Source organism: Rhineura floridana, chromosome 10 (assembly GCF_030035675.1).
Source record: "Rhineura floridana isolate rRhiFlo1 chromosome 10, rRhiFlo1.hap2, whole genome shotgun sequence".
In the NCBI taxonomy this organism is placed as follows: domain Eukaryota; kingdom Metazoa; phylum Chordata; class Lepidosauria; order Squamata; family Rhineuridae; genus Rhineura; species Rhineura floridana.
In genome coordinates this window covers 81,906,769-81,929,413 of record NC_084489.1, presented here as the reverse complement: position 1 = coordinate 81,929,413, position 22,645 = coordinate 81,906,769, and the positions used below count along the sequence as shown (strand labels likewise).

Here is a 22,645-nt window from a genome sequence, read left to right as displayed (position 1 = left end):
TCTACAAATGCTAGAAACCTACCACATACACACCATACATTTAAATCACTACTGTACCACTTTAAACAGTCATGGCTTCCCGCAAAGAATCCAGGAACTGTAGCTCGTTAAGCGTGCTGAGAGTTGGTGACCCCTGTTCCCCTTCCCAGAGCTACAATTCCCAGGGAAGTAGGATTGATTGATAAACCACTCTGAGATGGGAATCTACAGATGATGGTTCATCCTGGGATGGAGGGAGAACTGCCCCACCTGTGGCCACCTGTCTTAAAAAAACTTGTTTCAGTGTTGTCAGATGGGTATTATGAACCAGGTGAAATGTAGATTCTTTTTTTCTGGTCCTACCTCTCTTTCTTTAATACCATTCTGGTATACAGCGATGTAGGCAATGAAGTACGGAAATTAAGAAAGTTTTCACCACCACTTTACCCCTGGCCAGGAAAACTGATGAGGAAAACTTCATTTTCTTCATTGTTGTACATCAGGTTATGGTTAAAGGTACAGATATAAAGAAATCAAGGGTGACTGACGGGTGTTGAGCTGGTCAGGTTTGTGTTTTTTTTGAAACAGGCCTTTCACCATTCTAGAAAATCAGGCAAAAAAGAAGAGCCCTCTCTGCTTCCCATTTTAAAAGTGTTAAAGAGTTTTCATTGTAATTTCAAGATAATTTTGAATGCATTCAGTCACCCGGCTCTTTTGATAGACAAATCTGACTAGCTCATAAAGAATGATGATCTGAAATGTGATTTCAAAGGAATCAAATCTTTTGGCACAACACACATATGCAGACGAAACAAACCAGCTCAAGCTATTTTTCAGAAGTCAACTTTACCTCCAGAATGCAAATTAAAAAACAACCACAAAATAACTAAAATCTTCACTTGAGAATGTACAAAACTTTGTAATAAAATTGCTTTTACATGGTTTCATAAAGAAAGCGAGGAATACATAATTAAAGACATGTTAACAATGAATAATAAATTACAGTTCCAAAATAAAAAAAGCAATAACTATCAATATGCTAAAAACCACCCATGTATTTACTGGATTTTTTTCTTTTATTTTCTCATTAAGGGGGAAGGACAATGATGGGAGCTCTTAAAATACAGGTTCCCCCTGATATGTATCCCTTGCTAAATATGGATAGCACTAAACATCTTGGTGAATACATAATAAAGCTGAGGGTGTTAATAGCTATGACAAAAACTATTTCACCTCCAGATATTGATGCATCTATATGAGAGAAGTCATTTGTGTGTTTCTGTGGGCAAATGATAGGGTAAGAGGGAAGAGGAAGGAGTAACAGGCTGGGAAGTTTCTGCCATTAGGAAGAAGAGTGGGAAAAGGCACAGCAGAATGAGCATATTTCCCAAAATATTGGCCCACTGATTCTTTAATTGTCTGTTCAGTGCCAATCTCTTTGGCTTCTGCTTTGAACATCTGAATGTCTATTGTTGGGAAAAGAATTTTAGACCCTTTGCCTGGTACAGCAGGGTGATTCTTATACGAAGTCTTAAAAGCACAGAGTGTGCTCTTGACAGGAGCCACCCCATTTATTTGTTTTCACTTTTTCATTTGTGCAACCTGAAATCCAGCTCTATACTGTGATGGCATGAAGCTGGTGGACATTTCATGAGGAACTGGTTCTCAATTCATTGGTCATACTCTTCCACAAACACTAGGACCGCATTGCAAAGGTTTTGCAAAGCTGAAGAGTTTTTCCTTATTATCATGCAGTTTTTGTAATATACAGGCCCATTCCACAAATTGCTTAATATTGAATATGCTGCATTTAAGTTGGTGGGTCCTATTAAAATCAGTTGGATTAAGATGGTTTAACTGTGAGTACTATGGGGTTAGCTGGCTTGTAGATCCCACCATTGTTGATATCTTCTAGTAGGAAAAACTGGTTTATTTTTTTCCCGGCTTGGAGTTGCTGAAAGTGACAAAGACCACTCCTGTTTCCTGGTGGCCTCCGTTTGAGTGGAAGTCTTCCACTGGGCTGTTCAGGTATTTACGAAGGATTGGAGAGGCGGTCACTTCATATCTGGTAGGGCAGGAAACCATATCACATGTGGAGGATGTCTGAGTCTCTGACTGTTTGGTGACGGTGGTGGAGGAAGTGATTATTTTGTTGCCAAACTGATCCACCTCCTCATACTGTTCAGTCACAGTTCTGGTAGCCCCATAGAGCTTGGATCCATCATGACTTGTCTGGAGTTCTAGTATGCTTTTCTGCCTTCTTGGATTTGATGGGCTTAAAGTACACACCGAACCTTTGGATGCATAGTCAGATACTCCTGCTTGGATCAAGCTTTGGGACATGTCCCGTTCCTTATCACCATTGCTGCTAAGCTGATGCTGGAGATGTTCAGGACTGCTGAGACATTGTTGCTTAATTAAACTTCCTCCTTTTGTCATCTTGATTCGCTCCTGTTCGCTGTCACTGAAAGCCAAGTTGCAGCCGTCGGATCTCACTGATTTACGCGGCAATGAGCTAAAAATATCCTTAGTAAATGTGTCCCTTTCTGTTGTTGCCCTTTCCATGTAATTGGAGGCAGAGGAATGCACCATTTTGGGTGATTCTGCAGTTTTCCGTGCAGCAGACTGAATGGAGATGTATAAAGGGGAGAAAGGAGAACTCGCTCGAGGCTGAATGATGCAGGGGACCTCTAGCTCCACCTTGGGCATCTCATGCTTTTCAGCCCCCTTTTCATCTTCCCAGGAAGAGTTCTGCATTCCTTTCTCTTGTTTGGCTTTGCTGGAGACAATGCTGATCTTGCGAATGTTGTTGCCAGCAGCAAGGCTCTGAGAACTCCCAAGAGACTCCTTGAGAAGTCCTGAGAGTCCAGCTATATCCGATTCAGATTTCAGGCTAGAAATGGAATACAGAGCTTTCCTGATGGCTTCTTCAATGTCCAGCAGCCTGCTAAGTGTCTGCTCCTTTAAGTGAATGATCTCAGCACTTGCTCTCTCTAGATCTTCAAAAGCTAACTCCACAGAGGAAACACTGTCCACGTCTTCCCTCACTTCCTTTGTCTGTTCAGCCTTCTCTACCTTGGGCTGTTTAGTTTGGTGAGTCTTGTGATACACCACCCACTCAGGGACATTCTCAAAGAGGCTCCTCAAGGCTTTCACATCCACCTTAGAGGTTTCCCCCTCAAACTCCTTCACTCTGGTTAGGATTTCCTGCAGCTCCTCCTGCCTTCGCAAGTTCTCAAATATCTCCATGGCTTCCTTGACATTCCCTTTCATGATCTCCTCCTTGTGAACAGACAATCTCTTCCAACGTTCATCTTCTGTTTCTCTGCAGGCTTTTCCCCGCATGACCACTGCCTGCTTTTCCTTCTCTGTGTCTTGTTCATTCTTCATTTCTGGTTCACCTAACCCTTTGCTGTTCACAAACTGATGCCCTTTAAAGAACTGCTTTGACTGTGCCGATGAAGATGCTGAAACAGCAGCTTCTGATGCCTCTTCTTGTGCTCTTGGAGTTGTTCTCTGGTTGTTCTTTGAGGCTCCAAGAGTGCTTGTATTTTCCATCTTCGATGATGAGGCATGTGTCGTGATGGTTCCTTTTCTCAGGATATTGGCTTGACATTTTGCAGAGAGATACGGCTTCCTCTGACCTTCCAGGTTAGGGAGACCCGTTTGACATCCAAGAGACAAGACAGTGTCTTGCCTACCTGGCAGCACACATCCATTTTCTTGTTGGCATGACTCCACGGATCCTTGAATTTCCTTAGTTGGATGGCAGTCCCTGCCTTCGCAGCCAACTGAGCCATTTTTAATCACCTCTGATGAAGACTTGCGTTCAACCACTTCCACTTTGCTTTGCTCTTTCTTCTTTGCCTTATAGTTTTCTTCTGCTACTTGCAGAGGTGTCTTGACAACATCTTTCATTGCCTTTTTCTCAGAACTGATGTCCTTGACAACAGTTGCCACAGGTGATGGGGGCGCAGGGCAGTCTGTTGAATGCTGTCTGCATGCAGATGGCTCCCATGCCTCAGCCCCACCGGGTGCCTTTGTTTGGTTGATGGGGGAAGCCTTTGATTTGCTCTGCTCAATCACGGCAGGAGGTGTGAGAGGGGAAGGAGGAGCCGCTGCCTTTTCTGATTGTCCTTTCTTGCAGCAGGGAGGATGGGGTACTACTTCCTTCAAAAGGAACCCTGGTTTTGGAGGTGGAACAGGTTTCTTCCTTGGTGGGGCAACAGCATCTGGCTTGGGGGGAACTTGTGGCTTCTCTAAAGGCTTCTGACCACTTGGCTTGGCAGGGGAGGGAGAGAGAGTCTTAGGAACATGCGGTTGTAAGGGTGGATAATGCCCTACAGCTTCTGCTTCTCTCGGTTTGGTTGAGGATGAGTCGCATTCTGTCATCACTGAAGCTGAAGCTGGAGGAGGAGGAGGAAAGTCATTAACGGCTTGTGAGCCTGAAGCTGCAATGTCAGCTGCCTGACTACTAACAGAATGAGCCTCGTTTTTCTTTTTACAACTGGGATAGGACTGCCCTGCGTTTCTGTATATCATAGCTGCTTTAAAATCTCCTTTGGAGACATTAACGTTAGACTTTTCCAGGGACTCGAGCGTGGCTTTTAAGTTGCCACGGACAACATCCTCTTTGTCTACTTGCCTCTGTTCTGTTGCAGCAGTCTGCAAGGCTCTGATAGCTGTCTTTACATCCCCTCTGATTATCACATCTTGCTCTCGTTCTTCTGGAACGGAGTGCTCTTTGTAATCAGACTCAATAAATGGGTTCACATAGGACTTCACTGGCTTGGCAGTATAAAGGCCGTCCTTAACACTAAGATCTGCACTGGGCACAACGTGGCCATCCTGGCAGGCTGCAGGTGGCAGCGTGCCCCCCTGTACTTCCTCAGAGGCACTGACCTTTGCGTGTGACGTCATGATCTTCCGAGACACATTTGCATGGGGCTTGGAGGTGTTCTGCACTCTGATGAAGGTGACGTTACTAGCTTGCTGTTGCTCGGCAGCTACACAGTCCTCTTTGTGTACTGTAGTTTGCATGACTGCCGCCTGGGGCTGTGCAGGGCCGAGCTGAATCTTTTCGGTTGTCTTTTGCAGCTTGCTCTGGACTTGGTGTTGGAGGCTTTTGGCCTCTGCTGTGGCTAGCCGTAGATTCTGCATTGCTGCTTGAAGATCACTCCCCAGAGCTTGTGTTTTGGGCTGTGCAGTCATCTGGTTGATTTCCCCTACTGTGGAACAGTGGGCGGCTGTAGCATCCTTCTGATTGGCCACTCTGTTGGTGGTGATTGTACCCTGTTTTCTATTGCCCATGATCATTTTTTCTTCTCTGACTACCCTGTGGCTACCATTCTGTGCCTTTTGTGCTGCCTGGGTGGGCAAATTAACATTCCCAGAAACAACCTTTTCTTTGGCTATCACGGAGGATGGGGATTGCACAAGACAGTGTGGAGGGGGACCTAGATCACTTGCACACACTGCCTCCCTTTCTAACGTACCTTCTTTGCTCTCCCCCACAAACGCTTGCTTAGCCCCATCGCTATGCCCTAATACAATATCTGCTGCTGTTGTCATCACTATTTTTTCCTCCTGTAGCTGGGCAGGTAACTTGACCTCTTGCACAGTTTTCAGTGGCTGTTCTTTTGCTTGGGAGGAAACCAGGGATTCTATCTCTGACTCCCGTTGGAGGTTCTTTAAGTAGTCAAGGTCTCCCTTTTCGATGCAGCTGGTGTACAGCTGGACATTGCCTCTCTCGTTCTCCTCTCGTTTGATGGTTGCTGTTGCCCTCTGCTCTTGTGAAGAAGCTAGCAGATTCCCAATCGTCGACTTGACATCACCCTTGACAAATTCCTGATGTTGAGCAACATGGTGAAAGAGAGAGTAGATGGTAATCTTTGCTGACCCAGTCCTTGTCTCCTGCATAATGATTCCTTTCTTGGCTGAGGCATCTTGGCTAAGAGGTTCTCGGAGAGCCTTCGCCACATTGTCGCTCAACTCCTCTTTGCTCTTCTCAACTTTATCAGAGTTCAACAGTTGCACTGCACTGATTTTGATATTCCCACTCTCTTCTTCCTGCACCAAAACTCCCTGGGTCTCCACATTGGTCCTCTGCAGCAGCTGCATCAAGATTCTTTGCAAATTACCCCTCATGACCTCTTCCTTTTGGATTTCAGGAGCTCCTTGGTGATCAAGTTGATATTTTGCCATCTTGACACTCTCGGTATCATTGGCTTCTATAAGGATGCCATCATGTTGGATCACTTGATGGGAGAGGAGAACTTCCAAAGTGTCTTTTATGGTTCTCTCTCTTACTTCCATTTCTGTACAGTGTTGAGAAGTGCTGAGTTTATCCAGAGGGGTGCTTTCAAACAACCACGTGGTGCTCTTTACATTGGCCTGAGGTACCACCTCTTGGGGCTCAGCATTTGCAGAAGCCTCTGTGTCTTTGAGACTGTCCATTGGCTGAGTCTCAAACAGCCATGTGCAGCGCTTCACATCCCCTTTAGCGATATCCTCTCTCTGTACAGTGGTCAGGCTGGAGGTGATTTCAGATTCTCCTCTCAGGGAGTCAATAGGCTGGTTTTCAAAAAGCCAGGTAGATGTCCTGACATCTCCTTGCTGGACATCACTGACACTGACCATCCTCACATACTTCTTTTGACCCATTTGCTCTGACTCAAAGAGTTGCTTATTAGACTGGACATCTACCTTTGGGACATCATCAACAGTCCTTAAGACTGGCCTCTTTTCATCAGTGATGGAATCTAGAGGCTCTGTTTCAAACCTCCACCTGGCTGTTTGGACATTGCCCTTCTTGAAATCCTCTTGGGTAACTGCCCTGATCACAAATACCTCTTCATCTTTCTTTATCTGATCCAAAGGTTTGGTCTCAAACTGCCATCGGGCACCTTTCACATCACCTTTCATGATTTCTTCCTTCTTCACAGATGTGACTTCATGGTACCCTCCATCTCTGTCCTGGATGGCATATAGAGGCTGGGTTTCAAACAGCATCATGCAGGACTTAACACTGGCTTTGTTCATGGTCTCTTCCTGAATTGTCTTGATTTGCTTCTCATTCTCTTTGTCATGGATCTGATCTAGGGAGTAGGTTTCAAAAACAAATATCTTGCCTCCAACATCTCCACCTTGAATGTCTTTTTGAGGAGGCACCTCTTGAATGCCCCCCTCACTGCTTTTCAAGGTATCCATGGGGCAATTTTCAAAGAGCCAGGTGAACTTGTGCACTGCCCCTAGCTCAATGTTTCCATCTACTGGGATATCAATTCCCTTCATGGCTGTGCTTGATTTATCAGCCGAGTCCAAGGGCTTAGCTTCAAAAAACTCCTTCACCCTGGAGACTTTTCCAGACTGCATCTCCACCCGGCTGGAGTACCGGATTATTTTCTTTGAATCGGTGTCACTAGTGATGTCATTGATTAAGGGTTCTGTCTCAAATACATGCCTGACCATTTTCACATCTACCCCTTGTGATTCATCCTGGCGATAGGCCTTGCTGACCTGCAAACATTGTTCCTCTCGGCCTTTCAGGGAATCCAAGGGCTGTGTTTCAAACATCCATGTGCATGACTTAACATCAGCTCGTGGCACAGGTTCTTCTTCATCTTGCTGCTTTTCCTCCTTCTCATACAGAGTATCCATTGGTTGTGTCTCAAACAACCACCTGCAGGTCTTCACATCACCCCCTTGGGAAGAGTCTCCTTTCTCAGTGACTTTCTGTTCAGCTTGGTTAATTTGATTATGGATGACATCAATGGGTTGTGTCTCAAAGAGCCACTTGGCTGTCTTGACATCCCCAGCCATCACTTCCTGCTTAGTGATCCCCCGGATAATATCCACTTTTTGGACACTGTCGTCAAATTGATCCAAAGGCTTGGTTTCAAACATCCATTTGTAGTTCTTGACATCTCCGCCCACAACTTCCTCTTCTCTGCTCACTGAGGTGACCTTGTGGAAATTGCCGAAGCAGTCCTTGATGGCATACAAAGGTGTTGTCTCAAACAGGAACTGGTTGGCTTTGACGTTCCCAGGGAGTATTTTCTCTCCTTCCCTAACCATCTCTTCAGTGCTTGCTTGCCTAATGCTATCTAAAGGGAGAGTCTCAAAGAGGCTCTTGAAGGCCTTCACATCACCTTTCTCAATTGCTTGTACATTAGTGACTGAGGAGTCCTCAGGTGGTGATTTGGAGATGCTGCCCAAAGGACAGGTCTCGAAGACATGCTTGGTTTGTCTCACAGCTCCTTTCTCCTCATCAGAAAGCTCTACTTTCTGCAAATGTCCCACTTCAAAATTATCCTTTAGTGTTTCCATTGGCTGGGTTTCAAACAACCAGAGGGTTGACTTTACGTTCCCTTTGACAACTTCTTGTTTGGCTGGGATGCTGTCAGAAGTTTCTCCTTTAAGAGTGTCAAGAGGTTGAGTCTCAAAAATGTGGCACTGCTTACTAACATCAGCCCCTTGGATAAGGTCTGGAGAAGCCTTGAAGTCTGTTTCTTCCACAGTGAATTCTCTTATGGCATCAAGGGGCTGAGTTTCAAAGATCCATTTTGCTCCACTGACGTTTCCCTTTGCTGCCTCCTCCAGTGATATCCCTCGAAGGACTTGCACTTTGGAGGTGTCCTTGTTGATCATATCCAGGGGCTGGGTTTCAAAGAGCCAGCGAGCTGTCTTCACGGCATTGCTCTGTATTTCCTCTCTGCAGACAGATTTGATCTCGTGGATGTTTCCCGTTTTGTCCCTGATAGCACAGAGGGGCTCAGTTTGAAAGAGCTTGATGGTTTTCTTGACGCTGCCTTTGAGTTCTTGAATTTCTGACTTCAGCTGCAAGATATTCTGCTCCTCGACCGAACTGCAGCGGCCCAAGGCATCTAAGGAATGAGTTTCAAACAGTTGGGCGGCCCCTTTTACATCCCCGCTCTGCACAGGCTCTTTAAGGACTGCCTCTTGCAAGTCAGTCTCATCCAAATACAGTTTGTTCAAAGAGTCTAGTGGCTGAGTTTCAAATAACCACCGAGCCGTGTGCACGTCCCCTTTGGCTTTCTCAGATGCCTTGTCCGAAACTAGCAGCCTGTCTTTGTTGAATGGCTGACTTTCAAACCTCATGGACCTATTTTTCACATCTCCATTTGGGATGGCTTCCTCTTCGGTCAGCTTCTTGGTGGCTTGATGTTCACCAATGGAGTCCAGGGTCCAATTCTCAAAGATCCAGCGCATGGATTGAACCTCTCCTGGAAGCACTGCATCTAGATTTGCTGATGCCTGAGCACCAGGATCGTCTGCATTCAGCATGTCTGCTAGATCCTCTGACACAGCCTCTTCCAGATTTTTTCTTAGCTCTGGATGCATGTGACGGTAGAGCCTCTTCAGCTCATTCACCTGACGCTGCTGATAGAACTTGGAGAAAGATTCCTTAGGAGGAGGTAGAGGCAGTGGGTTAGAATCCTGATTCCCAGTAAAGAAAGCTGGGGCTGGGGCAGAATCCTGGGGGGGAGGAGGTGGAGGTGGGGGCAGATCCTCATCTGACTTCTTGATGTGTGCCTTAGAAGACTTCTCATTCTGAGTTTCTGCCATCTTTAAAGAAACAAGTTTTTTTTCACAGTCAGCATAATCTCTCCATCCATGCACCAGCTTGTTAGTGAGAAAGGCCAAACTCATGCAGCAGTTTTGGTTAATATGTATGTGTGCATATGTCCATTCCATGCCTCCAAAGAACATCAGGCATCATACCACTGCAAATCCCCAGGATCACCACAACCGGCTTGTGATTAACAGTGTTAAAGAAATCCCTATTCACAGCGAGAAGCTACAAAACAAACTCAGTCTAGGCATGTAGTTACTTCAGCCTTTAAGTCCTATTTGTCTATTTAGCTAGAGGAGGAGTCACCAACTTTTTCAAGCCCAAGGACACATTTGGATTTTTGAGTGAGTGCCATGGGTGCCCCACCTCTGGTCAGTTCTCTCCCGGATCATTCCCCTCCACCAAACAGAGAGGTAGAGGGAAAGTGTGTGTATACCTACTTTGCCTTTTCCAAGACATCTGGGTAAACACAGTATCTAGTAAAATTAATCTGAGTCTTGAAAAATGCATAGAGCTGAAAGAAGAAGTGGGAAAGAGTGTCATTCTTCCAACTTCCTCCTTAAGCTCTATGTACTTTTCAAGGGAGAAAAAGATAATCACCTTCGCCACCTAATGACTAAGGGAGCAATGGGGAGAGGGTTAAGGGTTTCATGGGCACCAGGGGAAGATCTCAAAGGCCCTCAAGAGGCTTCATGGGCGCCAGGGGAAGACGTCAGGTGCCATGTTGCTAGAGAGTGACAAAAGCATTTCAGAGGGTATGGAAGCATGTAAGGAGGAGCAGGAAGGGCACCATTTCTTGCAGAACCACTGCTTGTGTGCATGCTAGGGATGGGATCCATTGGCCAATGCCGGTTTGCAAGCATCCTGTCGACCTAATGGGCTTGCAGCGATTTGAGTTCATTCTGTATTCACTAGCTGCTCCTTTTACCAATCCATGGTTTTTTTAAATATCGATATATTTTTAAAATTGATACTACTATCAACATTTTTAAAGGAAATATCAATATTTTCTTGAAAAACATAGTTTGAGTATATCGATATTTTTAAAGGAAATATTGATAATCATTCTTATGATTGATGTTTTAGAAGAGGATTTTTAAAAAAGCGAATTAATGGAAAATTCAGTACCAAATTTGAATTGGACAGAATTCTAGCACATCCCTAGTGCATGCACCTTCCATCCTATGCACTTGGGTGTCTGCCGTCCTCTCCACAATCTCCTGTCCAGTGTGCATGTTGGAGGCTGGTGTAGAGGACAGCCAAGGAACTTTCTTCTCCCAGTTCTACTGGTGGTGAGTGAAAGCTAACAAGCAACAGACCCATAATGGCGACTGAACAGGAAGCTCCCATCTGAGCACCTTTGTGATCTAGAGCTCTTGTGCGCATGCATGCTCCCAAGCCACCGTTTTCTCTTTGCCATTGTTGCCACTGTCCATCTGCTTGCCTCTTTCTTTGGGCTGGATCTGTGCCACCTCCAAGGAAGAAAAAACGGCCATACTTCTCTCACAGCTTTGTTGCTCATTCAGCGCAGGTGAACAGGCAGCAATGTCAAGAAGGAGACTCAGCAGGGCAAAGGAGGTTCCAGGATTTGGTAGTCGTTCCCCTGCTGGGCAAGTGCCAGCAATGCTGACCTCTGATGCCAGCTCTGGGGGCTGATGATAACAGCAGCCCTCCTTCCCAGCAGCAGTTTTATCCAATTCAATGTCATTCCTTGATCCCTTAATCCTGAGCCTCAAAGGCCAGACAAAACAGGTTGGACTTGCAACACTTGGGGAAGGTGCTCAGGTTTGGATTTGGACAAGTCTGTAATAAGAGGGAATTGCATAACTAGGGAGGGGAGTCACCAGGAACGTCCCCTAGGGATGGCCAAAACACAATTTCAGTTTTGTGTTTTCCCAGTTTTAAGTTCATTTAGCCCTATTTTCACATACATTTGTGATTTTTTTAAAGAAAAATGTTTGCATGAAAATTCATGTGCATTTTCATGCATTTCTCCTAATATTCACATTTTGTATACAATTTTGTCTGGGATATGAATTTTGACAAGCAATTCCACCCACCCCCCCATTAAATGTATTTTTGTACATTTTGTTTTATGAGTTCATGCTTTTTTGCATGCAGTTTTCACTTATATATATATACTTTTGTTGGCATTCTTTGGTTGGAGAACTGCGTTGCAAAATTTAGAGAAATGCAAATTTCAGAGAACAGCTGTATTTCAGCTCACATGTTGGTTTGGGAAATGCAAATTTTATAAATAATGTGAACCAACCAATTTTTTGTCAGCCCTACTTAATTCCTTTCCTCATACACAGATAGCACCATTCAGACAAATCAGGCATCATTAGTAGATCTCAGAGAATCTAATGGGGTGCCTAAGAATTAGACACACCTTTTTTGTTCCATCCCCTTTACTGCACATATGAGTCCCTCAGTTGTATGCACAAATATTTCCTTTAAACAAGAACCTAGACAATGTATTAGTCAACAAACAAACATCAGTATATTGCAAACCAAACTACAAGCCACTCTAGTTTCGGTTGCCTTTTGGTACTTTCAAGCAATTCTACATTAGTGAAATTTAAAATCCAAGATAATTTTAAAGACACAAAGCCTTCATTAATTGTTAGCCTAAACCACACAACTGCCTACAGATATTGGGTTAGGCAACTGCACATATATTTGTAGAATTTCCTACCTTATTAGCTTTCTGGTTACCAAGAGAATTGAAAGAAATCTCTTGTATGAAATGCTGAAGGAAACACAGAACAACAGAAAGTATTTTTATGCTACACACACATATACACACACAGGTAACTAAATATATATTTATAGCTCTGTAAGCTACATATATGTAAACATCAAATTTGGTGTTAATGTATAGGCACAATTCTATAAAGCTATTTTATCTGAATTTTCAGTTTCACCATAGTGCAGGCTTATCTGTACTGTGCCACAGACTTAGACTGGTTTAACAGCTGCTTGCCATGGAATCCTGGGAATTGTAGTCCTCTGTGGCAGTAGGATAGGAAGGGAGTGGGGTGGCTCAAGATTCCTAACAGAGAAGTCTCTTGCCATCTGTTATTTCCTAGAGTCTTTGGCAGCTTTCATGTAGGGTGTCCAGATGCAAAAGAGAACAGGGCTACAGTTGTATAGAATAGAACAATAGGTGGAGTGAGAGCCAATGACAGGTGGAGTTAACTAACTCTAGTTTTGTCCCCATCCTCCTCCCTGTTGAATTTTACATGGGCAACACAGATTATGGAGGGGGAAGCTGACACAACCAGTGTCGCCCCTTGAACAGGGCATAAGTAACAGGACGGGCAGCTGGGACTGGTTGAGGGCAGACTGAAGTTGGTGGGGCAGTGCCCCCTTTGTTCAAATGGACCAGCATCCATTGTAAGCATGGCTGAATCTATCACTTTCTCATTTTTCTAGTCTTAAGTTCAGTTCTCAACATTTTCACATTAGTTTGTAAGCGTCCTCATGAAAATTCATCAGAATTTTAGTGCAAATTTTTCCTGATTCTAAACATTTCGACATGCAATTTTTAGCATATACACATTTTTGTATTGCAAGTTTTGCAATCAATTTTCCTGAATATTATGCATTCTTGTTTTTCCCCCACTCATATATTCACTTCTGTGGACCCTTTCCCCTAATATATGCATTTTTGTATACGTTATTTGGTAGGAAAACTGCACTGCAAAATTTGTAGAAGTGTCAATTTCAAAGAGTAGCTGTGTTTCAATTTGCTTAATGTGCCAGGAAGTGTGCATTAGGTGTAAATGCATTAAGATGTGAACTGAACCAAAATTTCTCCCCTATCCTTAATTCATGACAGTTAAATTGCTTTAAAACTACTATAAGTTAAAGTGTGCCCCAAAACACTGTGATATCAGCGTGAACGCAAGAGCACTTCTGTTTATCTGTGTTTGCGATTATCTGAACTTTTTGAATGGCTCCACAGCTATTTCAGATATATGCAATAGCTGCTTGTTCAGAAGGAGATTACCACAAACACATGTTCCCAAAATGGCATCAATCTCCCTCCCCAGTTCTCTTTTGCTCCATGATGACCATTTGCTGGAGAAATACATTGCTTAAATACTTCTGTTGACTCAGAAAAATGGGAGGAATGTCAAGGATGAGAAACTTACTGGTTCTGTCAGACCACCGGCGTGATCAGCGGCAGCAGCTGCCCGAGACAGATAGAGAGCAGACCTCTCCTTCACAGAGGGGAAAGAGGCCGCCCTGTGTCCTTGACGAGGTATGTGGCTTTTGTGGTCTGAGCTGTTTAAAACTCCCAGGGTCCTCTCATCTGGAACAGAGACAGAGATATATGCTGAAGTATGTGCCAGTGCACCAGCATCAGTTTAGATACTACTTGTTACCCTCCTGCTGAAAAGCTTGCTATTTCAGGACTCAAATGATGCATGATCCTGGTGGGAGGGGTCAGCAACTGGTGGTCATGTAGCCAAATCTGGCCTCCAATTGCCAAACCCTAGAAGCAAAAGAGCAGTGTGGTTAGGTCTTGGGAGACCTCCTCCTCCTCCTTCTCCATTATTATTATTATTATTATTATTATTATTATTATTATTATTATTATTATTATTATTATTATTATTATTATTATTATTATTATCATCATCATCATCATCATCATCATCATCATCATCATCAATAATAATAATAATAATAATAATAATAATTCAATTTATATCCCATACTTCCTCCCAGTAGAAACCTAGAGCGGCAAACAAAAGCACTAAAAACACTCTAAAACATCATAAAACTGACTTTAAAACATATTACAACAAAACATCCTTAAAAACACGTTTTTAATATAAAAAAGCTTTAAAAACATCTTTAAAAGCAATTCCAACACAGACGCAGACTGGGATAAGGTCTCTACTTAAAGACTGAAAGAGGAAGGTTATTTAGAAAGAAAGCCAAATGTTTAAAGAGACTTTCCCTAGTATTTCAGGTTTAAATATAGGTTTGAATGGAAAAGTACCTCATGACTTTATATGTTGAACAAGCCTGCTTCTATCACTGTACTTTCTTTTGAGGGGGCATTTGAAACGGCACCTTGAATAAAATAATATGGAGGAATAATCCCTCCCGCTTGGCAAAAGTGTGCCTTTTGGTATATATTCAACTTCTGTCCACTATAATGCTTGCTCCCAGTGAGTGGCAATGGAGGCAACCATTTTTTATATGGTGGCAGCCATTTTGAATTTCTCAAAATTCACAAAGCACCTCAGAACAGGACTTTCTGGGGAAAACAAAATGGCAGCTTCTCCTCTTCCCCTCAAAAGACATTCACTTCACCCCTGAAATATAGGCAAAACAAAGCAGCCGATTTTGCAGTGGGTGAAATGGTAGGCAACTCTAGAAGAGAGAGAGGATGAGGCATCAACTGATCCATGAAAAGCATATAGATGCATTTTCATATTGGAACAAAAGGACTGAACCCATTTCCCTGTGTGGTAGAAAGCTCCAGTGCTGACATCTTTACAGGGTTCATTTCCTTGTGATGTATAAAATAATGGAGCCTTATGGTGTCTTTATCATAGTTGTTTATTTGCAAATAGTGTAGCAGAGGAAATGGTAAGGAAGCAGGCAGCACAATTGCTATTCCTATTTCAGATCCCTGAAGAGTTACTGACTGGACCCCTCACAGCCCCACTGCCTCTTGTTTAGCTAAACTCCCAGCTTGCCATCTCTCTCTGTGTCTGTGAACACACTAGTCGCCTACTGCAAAGTGTTTCCATTGGCCACACATGGAGGGGGAACGGGTTGATCCGCTGATCAATTGTGAAATCTGTTTGAAGCAAATAAAAAAAAATACACCCAAGCTGATTCCACCAGGTTTTACAGTAAAAAGGGGCAGGCTTTGACTATCGTCACGTGCCCTTTTTTTCAGAAAAGAGGTTGCGATCCACTGGAACCAGCAGAACAGTGAATGTGTCTCTACCCTGTTGTTGTTATATGCCTTCAAGTCGATTGTGACTTGTGGGAACCCTATGAATCAGCGACCTCCAATAGCATCTGTCATGAATCACCCTGTTCAGTTCTTGTAGTGAGGTCTGTGGCTCACTTTATGGAATCGACCCATGTCTTGTTTGGTGTTCCTCTTTTTCTACTCCCCTCTGTTTTTCCCAGCATTGAATCCCCACACAGCCTTGAAGCTCACTGGGTGACCTTGTGCCAGTCACTGCCTCTCAGCCTCAGAGGAAAGCAATGGTAAAACCACCTCTGAATACTGCTTACCATGAAAACCCTATTCCATAAGTTGGAATTGACTTGACAGCAGTTCATTTCCATTTTCAGTGAATCTCTACCCTGTGTGTCTGCCTAAATTCAAACCTGCTTCAAGCTATCTCCCTGTCCTTCTTGCAAACTCTGAAGGGTATGGCATCCCAAAGACGGGAGAGAGACTTCCAGCAATTAAGGATCATTAAGCTCTTTTTATTAGGTCCCTAGTTATGACAAACAAACAAACATGCCCTGTGATATCATTTACAATAATCAAAATAACTCATGATACGATTTGTTGGAGATCTGTAGCGGACAGAGGTGTTCCCAACTGACACTTTCAAAAGTGAACTTTGGTACTTATCAAATCTCTTAGCCTGAGATTATCTTCATTACCTTTTAAAAAAGGCTTCATAACATCCTCATTAAATCAAGTCACAAGGTCCACTTTTAAGAGTGTAACAATGTGCACACTTAAAAATATCAATGTGGTTTTCATTGCTCTGTTGATGCCTCTTGCTCCCTGTCCTGTGTGGTTGCCCAGTTGAGATGCAATTGAAAGGTTCTCTGTGTAGGTTAATCGACTGCAATGCTCACCTTTTCCCACTTTTATAGAGTTTAATACTTCTCAGCTTGCTGCTGGCTTGTCAGCTTTTCTAAAGCAGTATTTCTGAGAAAAGGAGTCACAAACAGCAGCCTGAGCCCATGTGCCTTAAGAGCTTAGGAAGATGCAATTACACTTCGAAGGCTGCATCTCTGCACCACACATTTAAAGCACATGGTTTCCCCAAAAGAATCCTGGGAACTATAGTTGGTGAAGCATGCTGGGAACTGTAGCTCTGTAAGGGATTATTTGGGGGAAGCTGTGTGCTTAAATGTATGGTGTGGATGGATGTGACCGATTGTACAATGCTTACTTGGACCTCCCTGATTCCAGAGAAGAAAGCTCCCTTCTGGGGGACCAAATTTGCTAAAAGATGTGGTATAAAATATAATGAACAGTTTCCTGTAGTAAGAAAGAATTAGGAGGGTTCCAACCATGATGTGGCAAGCACAATCACCATGTATGTCCCACAAAGCAAGCACTTATTGATTCAAAGTATTTACATCCCACTTTTTGCCCAAAAAGTCTCCCAGAGCAGCTTATATATCAATATAAATATCACAGCCCCTACCCTCAGGCTTACAATCTAAAAGTACACAACACAAAAGGAAAAAGGGAAGGGGGAGGGATGAGGAACACACACAATCTTGGGCACCAAATTCTTAAACTGTCAAGTGGATGGCATGTCCATACCTTTAAACAGCCGTGTACACATATCTGGGAGTGCTAATTTAATCCATGGCAACAACAAACCTTAAATACGTTGAGATCTCATGGTTTTTGGGATTTGAGGGATCACATCTGAGGGTGGTTTTTCATGCAAAGTTTTGAACGTTGCAGAGTATAAGATATGCACATGCAGCATTGATCAGGAAAGGCCCCTTTGTGTATTCTTCGCCACTTAAAATACATGGAAATGGAGGCCAGCGCTTTCCTTGCCACCATTTCTGTGTATTTTGAAGAGAACTTGTGAAGAATACATATGTGTATGATTTCACTACTGACGTAGTTTACATTTATTTTGCACTCTTGCACCAGAGTTCAGCATGGGATGAGAGGCAGCACTAGAGACCGGTTTATGATGGGCCTTAACACTGAAACATTCCAGACAGCTGAAAATGCCAAGCTGAACTGTGGGAATGCCTCATATTTATTATTCCAATGCGTGGCGCATCTATCATGCACACAACTGATGCAACAATCCAGCTATCCGTGGTGGCCCCAGTGAGTCTAGGTATTTCACTCACTGTACTGATACCCACAATACTGAGCCTTCATCTTTTGCTGAGAAACATGCTTCTTTGGGTGTCTGTTTCTATAATCCCCGCTCTACATCCCAAGGTCATGCTACAGTTGACAAGGGCTGGGAGGATCAGTCTATTTCCACCCCATGTCCGTTTTACATCTGTTCATTCATAAATTTATTCTGTTCCATTTCAGCATCAATCTTTAAAATGTTAGTGTTGAATATATTTTTCTCCCCTGCATTGTTCTCTCTAAATAATCTTGTTTCCAGGCTAAATATACCCAACTCCTTCAATTCATTCGAATTGGTCTCCAGGCTCCTCTCCATCTTTCTCACCCTCTTCTGGACTTTTTCCAGTTTGTTGATACCCTTCCCAAATGGCAGTGCCCAGAAGTGTACACAGTACTCCAGGTGAGGTCCAGCCAGAGAAGAATACAGCTGTACCATTGGGCACATTACTTCTGTCGAGGCAGCCTCTAATTGCATTAGCCTTGGGTTGTCATCCTAGACAGCCGCTGCCGGTCAGAGTAGACATTACTGGGGTGGATGGGCAGTCTGACCTAGCATAAGGCTAGGGGTGTGCCTTCGCTCTGTGTGTGCCTTGAATTACGAGGTGAATCGGGCTGATTCGGGGAAGGTTCTCATATCTCAACGCACTGTGTTTTGAGTCGGATCAGAGACTCCCTAAGTTTCCAAGTTGCTCTGTGGCCTTGGCTGTCCAAAAACTACGTAACTATCCTGCCTCCAAGAAGCCTGCTGCCTGGGGAAACGCCCAGAACTTGAGAAGGGAGGTGGTAGAGAGGTGGGCAGATCTTTCCTTTTTGATGGACAACTCTAGCTTTTAATCACAATGAATTATTTTCCCAGAGCACTCCAATCACAGTGATCTAGATGGATTAAAAACCAAGTTTATTTTTCATGTGGTCATCTTCCTTAAGCCACACTCACTCTCCCCTCTCATGACATAACACGTGCTGTCAGGGATGGGCAAGTAAAGACTCAGCTGCAAAGGAACAATGCATGCTCAATTGTCCCTAGGCAGCTGCTTGGGAGTGACTTCAAAGTCCCATTTGGATCAGCTACTCTCCAGGGCATCAGGAGCTCTGGAGTATAGCCTATCCAAGAAGGGCTGGATGCTGCTGCTAATCACGCTGCAAAGGACAGATGCTGCTGAACTGCAAAAACCCAGCCACACAGTCATGAATCACAACATTGCAAATGGCTGGAAGGCTGTCTGAGAGCCAACCTTTCCATGAAATCCCAACCCTTTGTCTGAGACTGGGGTTTCTAGAATTTATTTATTCTCTTTGGGGACTGTCTTTTTCTAATAAGTACCAAAGGTGTCTAATAATGCAAAACGTACAACATTTTAAAATCAAATCAGAGGAATAAACACTGAAATAGAACATCATGAGGCAATAGCACTCCGACTCCAAGGCTTTTGGAAGAGGAATGTTTTCAGGTTCAAAGTGCTTGAAAACCTGACATAAGGGTACCTCTGCTAGGGTGGGCAGACGTAAAAGCAGACAGCGTTCCTGCTCCTTTAACAGTTGGGCAGAAGAGGGAGTTTCACCCTTGCTGAAATGCCTCTTTTACGCAACTGCTAAAGGTGGAGGAGCACTATATTGGAAAGGGCGGGCGAAAATGTCAGCTTTGGTTTCTCTTGCTTTTTCATTTTTCCAATCTTAAGTTCAGCTCTACACATTTCCACATCACTTTGTGATTTTTTTTAAATAGCCCTCATGAATATTCTTCAGCATTTAAGTGTGAATTACTCCTAATATACACATTCTTGCAAAGCAATTTCCCCTAATACAGAGCATTTTTGGTACAATATTTTTACTAATATATGCACTTCTATATTTTTACGAATATATACACTTTACTCCAATATATGCATTTTTTTTACATATTACCTGGCTGGAGAATTGCTTTAGAAAAACCGTATCAGCGTGAATTTCTGTGTTTTGATTCATGTTTTGTTTCAGAACAGGTCAGTTCACCTTTAAATGTGAACTGAATCAAATTTCTCCCCGAACCCTAGGCCACCCTACACCTCTCTCGAGGGAGGGTGTTCCTCAGTCATGGTGCCAAATTAAGAAGGTTCCACTCGTGTTGTCCAGACTACAGCTGGGCCTAGGGTTGCCAGGTTCATGGCCTGAGACTGATCCTACATCTTTAGGAGAAGAGAAAGTCAGCAAGTGCAGGTGTTCTTGCAACACTGTAATGAGAAAAACCACAAGGTGGAATTCTCCCTTCCCCCTGCACAACTTTTAAAGATACAAAAGACCTCGTGGAGGCTGGGCCTGGTAACTGAGAGGTCTTCTGTATCTTTCAAAGTTGTGCAGGGGGAAGGGAGAATTCCACCTTGTGGTTTTTCCCATTACAGAGTTGCAAGAACACCTGCACTTGGCTGACTTTCTCTTCTCCTAAAGATACAAGATCAGGATCAGGCCAAGAACCTGGCAACCCTAGCTGGGCCAAGAGTGGGGAACTAAAGACCCTAAGCTGCATTCTGTTGGAGGCGTGTGTGACACTGTGTAAAGCAAACCCAGATATGGTTTTGCATACGAGACATGGTAATAATCATGCAACTGGCTGCAAGATATTTTGTAAACAGTAGCTGTAGGGGCCCACTGATCCAGATTGGGACCACAGAGGAGGGAGGGGATTTAAGCCTTTGCCTCCCACACTGTTCCAATCTGGATTCAAACACCTCCCACATAACCACTATTGCATCTGGAGGAAAGCCTCTCACTGGCACCAACAAAGGCATAATTTAACAGATAGATGTTAAGACACAGCAGCATGAGCGCAGCATCACATGACCCAACAGCGAAAGCGGACAACCTCCCTGTGAGCCGGATCGGCTAGTTTGTCCTGAGTGAATTTTTCTTCCTTGCTAGAAATTGCCCAGAATCTTGAGCAGTAAACAAGACTCATTCTGTGATGCCCTTTAAACCAGTCTTTGCCAACCTGGTGCCCTCCAGATGTTTTGGACTGCAGCTCCCATCAGCTCTAGCCAGCATATGCTTTACACCATGAGCATTTTATCTCTCCACAATAGCTGTCATTACTACAAATGCTGCTGCAATGTCGGCATTAGGGCCAATGGCTGGAATCCCACCAAGGGGGAGGAAAATATATAAATCATAACTCTGTTATTACTATTATTAATTTTTTGCTGCTCAGAGCACCCCTTAAGACACCACTTTCCATCTCCCTCTTCCCTCCCTGCCCTGTCTTGCCTCTATATAAAACCACACTGAGCCTGTCGTCCAACAATGCCACCCACCTGTTAGCATCAATCGCCTCCTTCTCTGGGCTGGCTGAGGGCCACCATTCACCCCGGGCTGCCGACATACAGAATCCCCTACTAAAAAAAGCTGAAGCTGCAAGCTCAGCACCCAGCCTCTCTGCTGGAGGTGGCCAAGAGCATGTCGTCAGCTTCACTGCTGAAACCATCTGCCCTGAACAAATAGACCTGGTAAGCAAAATCCCTATTGTGTCACTGCGCAAGACCTGCTTTGGTTGACCGAAATGCCAACAGGATTTGTCTCTCCGCAGCGGTGGAGATGCACAGAACCCAGCCTGGCACGATACGAGCTCTGTAAGTGTTTCAAAGTCTGCCTTTCTCCCTCAGAGCTCAAGGTAGCAATCGTACCTACTGACCACACCTAGCCCTGCTTAATTCCATCAGCACTGCTGCCTTCACACACTGCCATTTATGTATCACCCCCTCCCCCCGAGGAATTTCTTTACCCTCATCAAAACTCTTTTGGCTTCTCTTGATATTACCCAATTGGTTCACCTAAGGAGAAACAGGAAGCCAGATTTCGACTGGACATCAGGAAAAACTTCCTAACTGTTAGAGCCATACGACAATGGAATCAATTACCTAGAGAGGTGGTGGGCTCTCTGACACTGGAGGCATTCAAGAGGCAGCTGGACAGCCATCTGTCGGGAATGCTTTGATTTGGATTCCTGCCTTGAGCAGGGGGTTGGACTGGATGGCCTTATAGGCCCAACTCTGCTATTCTATGATTCTATGAAACCTGCAACCTAGCTTTAAATTAAACTGTAGGCAAAGTTAGGCAATGCTCTAGGGATGTATTGCCCCCCTTGGCTCCTAGTGGGAGGAAGGGCGGGATATACATCTAATAAATAAATAATAAATAAATAAAATGTATAAAGACCACCCCTGAAAAAAACACCCCATGACTTATAGAAATGCGCTTGAAATTCCACTGAGCAAGAATACACCAGTTCAGCTTGAATACCACTTTTGACTGAGCTCGGTCCATGCAGCAATTGAGCCCGTGTGACTGAATGCTGGGTTTGGACAAGAGAGAGAGAGAGAGAGAGAGAGAGAGAGAGTGATATGTTGCTGTGAAGAAGGGATGGGGCAGAAATTCAATTCTGTTCTCATTTCAAACTGAATCGATCAAAACTGCACGTTCTGAAACAACAGGAGAATCAACATGCAGCCATCCTTCAAAATTCGCACTTATTTGAATTTTGCAATGTAGTTCGCCAACCAAACAATGTTTACAAAAACTCATACGTTAGGGGGAAATGTGCTTAAAATGAATATATGAGTGAAAATAACACACAAAAATGCATTATATGACAGGAAATTGCTTGCAAAAATGTGTACATTAAATCAAAGCTGTCTGCAAAAGTGTGTTTATTAGAAGTTTGCACTAAAATGCTGGAGTTTTTTTTTTTTAAAGTGCAAATTGCAGCAGAAATGTGGAGAACTGAATTTAATATTCGAAGAATGAGAAACTGAGAGAACTGAAACTGACAGTTCTTTTTATCTCTACTGTGAAGCCCAGACTGACTTGATGGCTGTAGCTAAGTCATATTCTGTCGCTCCTGGTTCTACGCTGGTAACATGAAAATTAATAATGATGCGACAAAATTGATGTGACAGTTTTGTCACAATGAATTACAGATA

General features: G+C 43.7%; 1 protein-coding gene across 1 annotated transcript in view; it reads right to left on the bottom strand.

The window, feature by feature from the left end:
• Positions 1-823: 823 nt before the first annotated feature.
• The window catches only part of XIRP1 (xin actin binding repeat containing 1), a 31,240-nt gene continuing 9,418 nt past the window's right edge, over positions 824-22,645 (bottom strand). Inside the window, exons 2-4 of the mRNA XM_061586225.1 lie at positions 13,735-13,895; positions 12,273-12,326; positions 824-9,567 (exon numbers count right to left, since the gene is read on the bottom strand). Of these exons, the coding sequence (XP_061442209.1) occupies positions 1,909-9,567 (7,659 nt within the window). The 5' untranslated portion in view covers positions 12,273-12,326; positions 13,735-13,895 and the 3' untranslated portion in view covers positions 824-1,908. The remainder of the gene's footprint in view (positions 9,568-12,272; positions 12,327-13,734; positions 13,896-22,645) is intronic.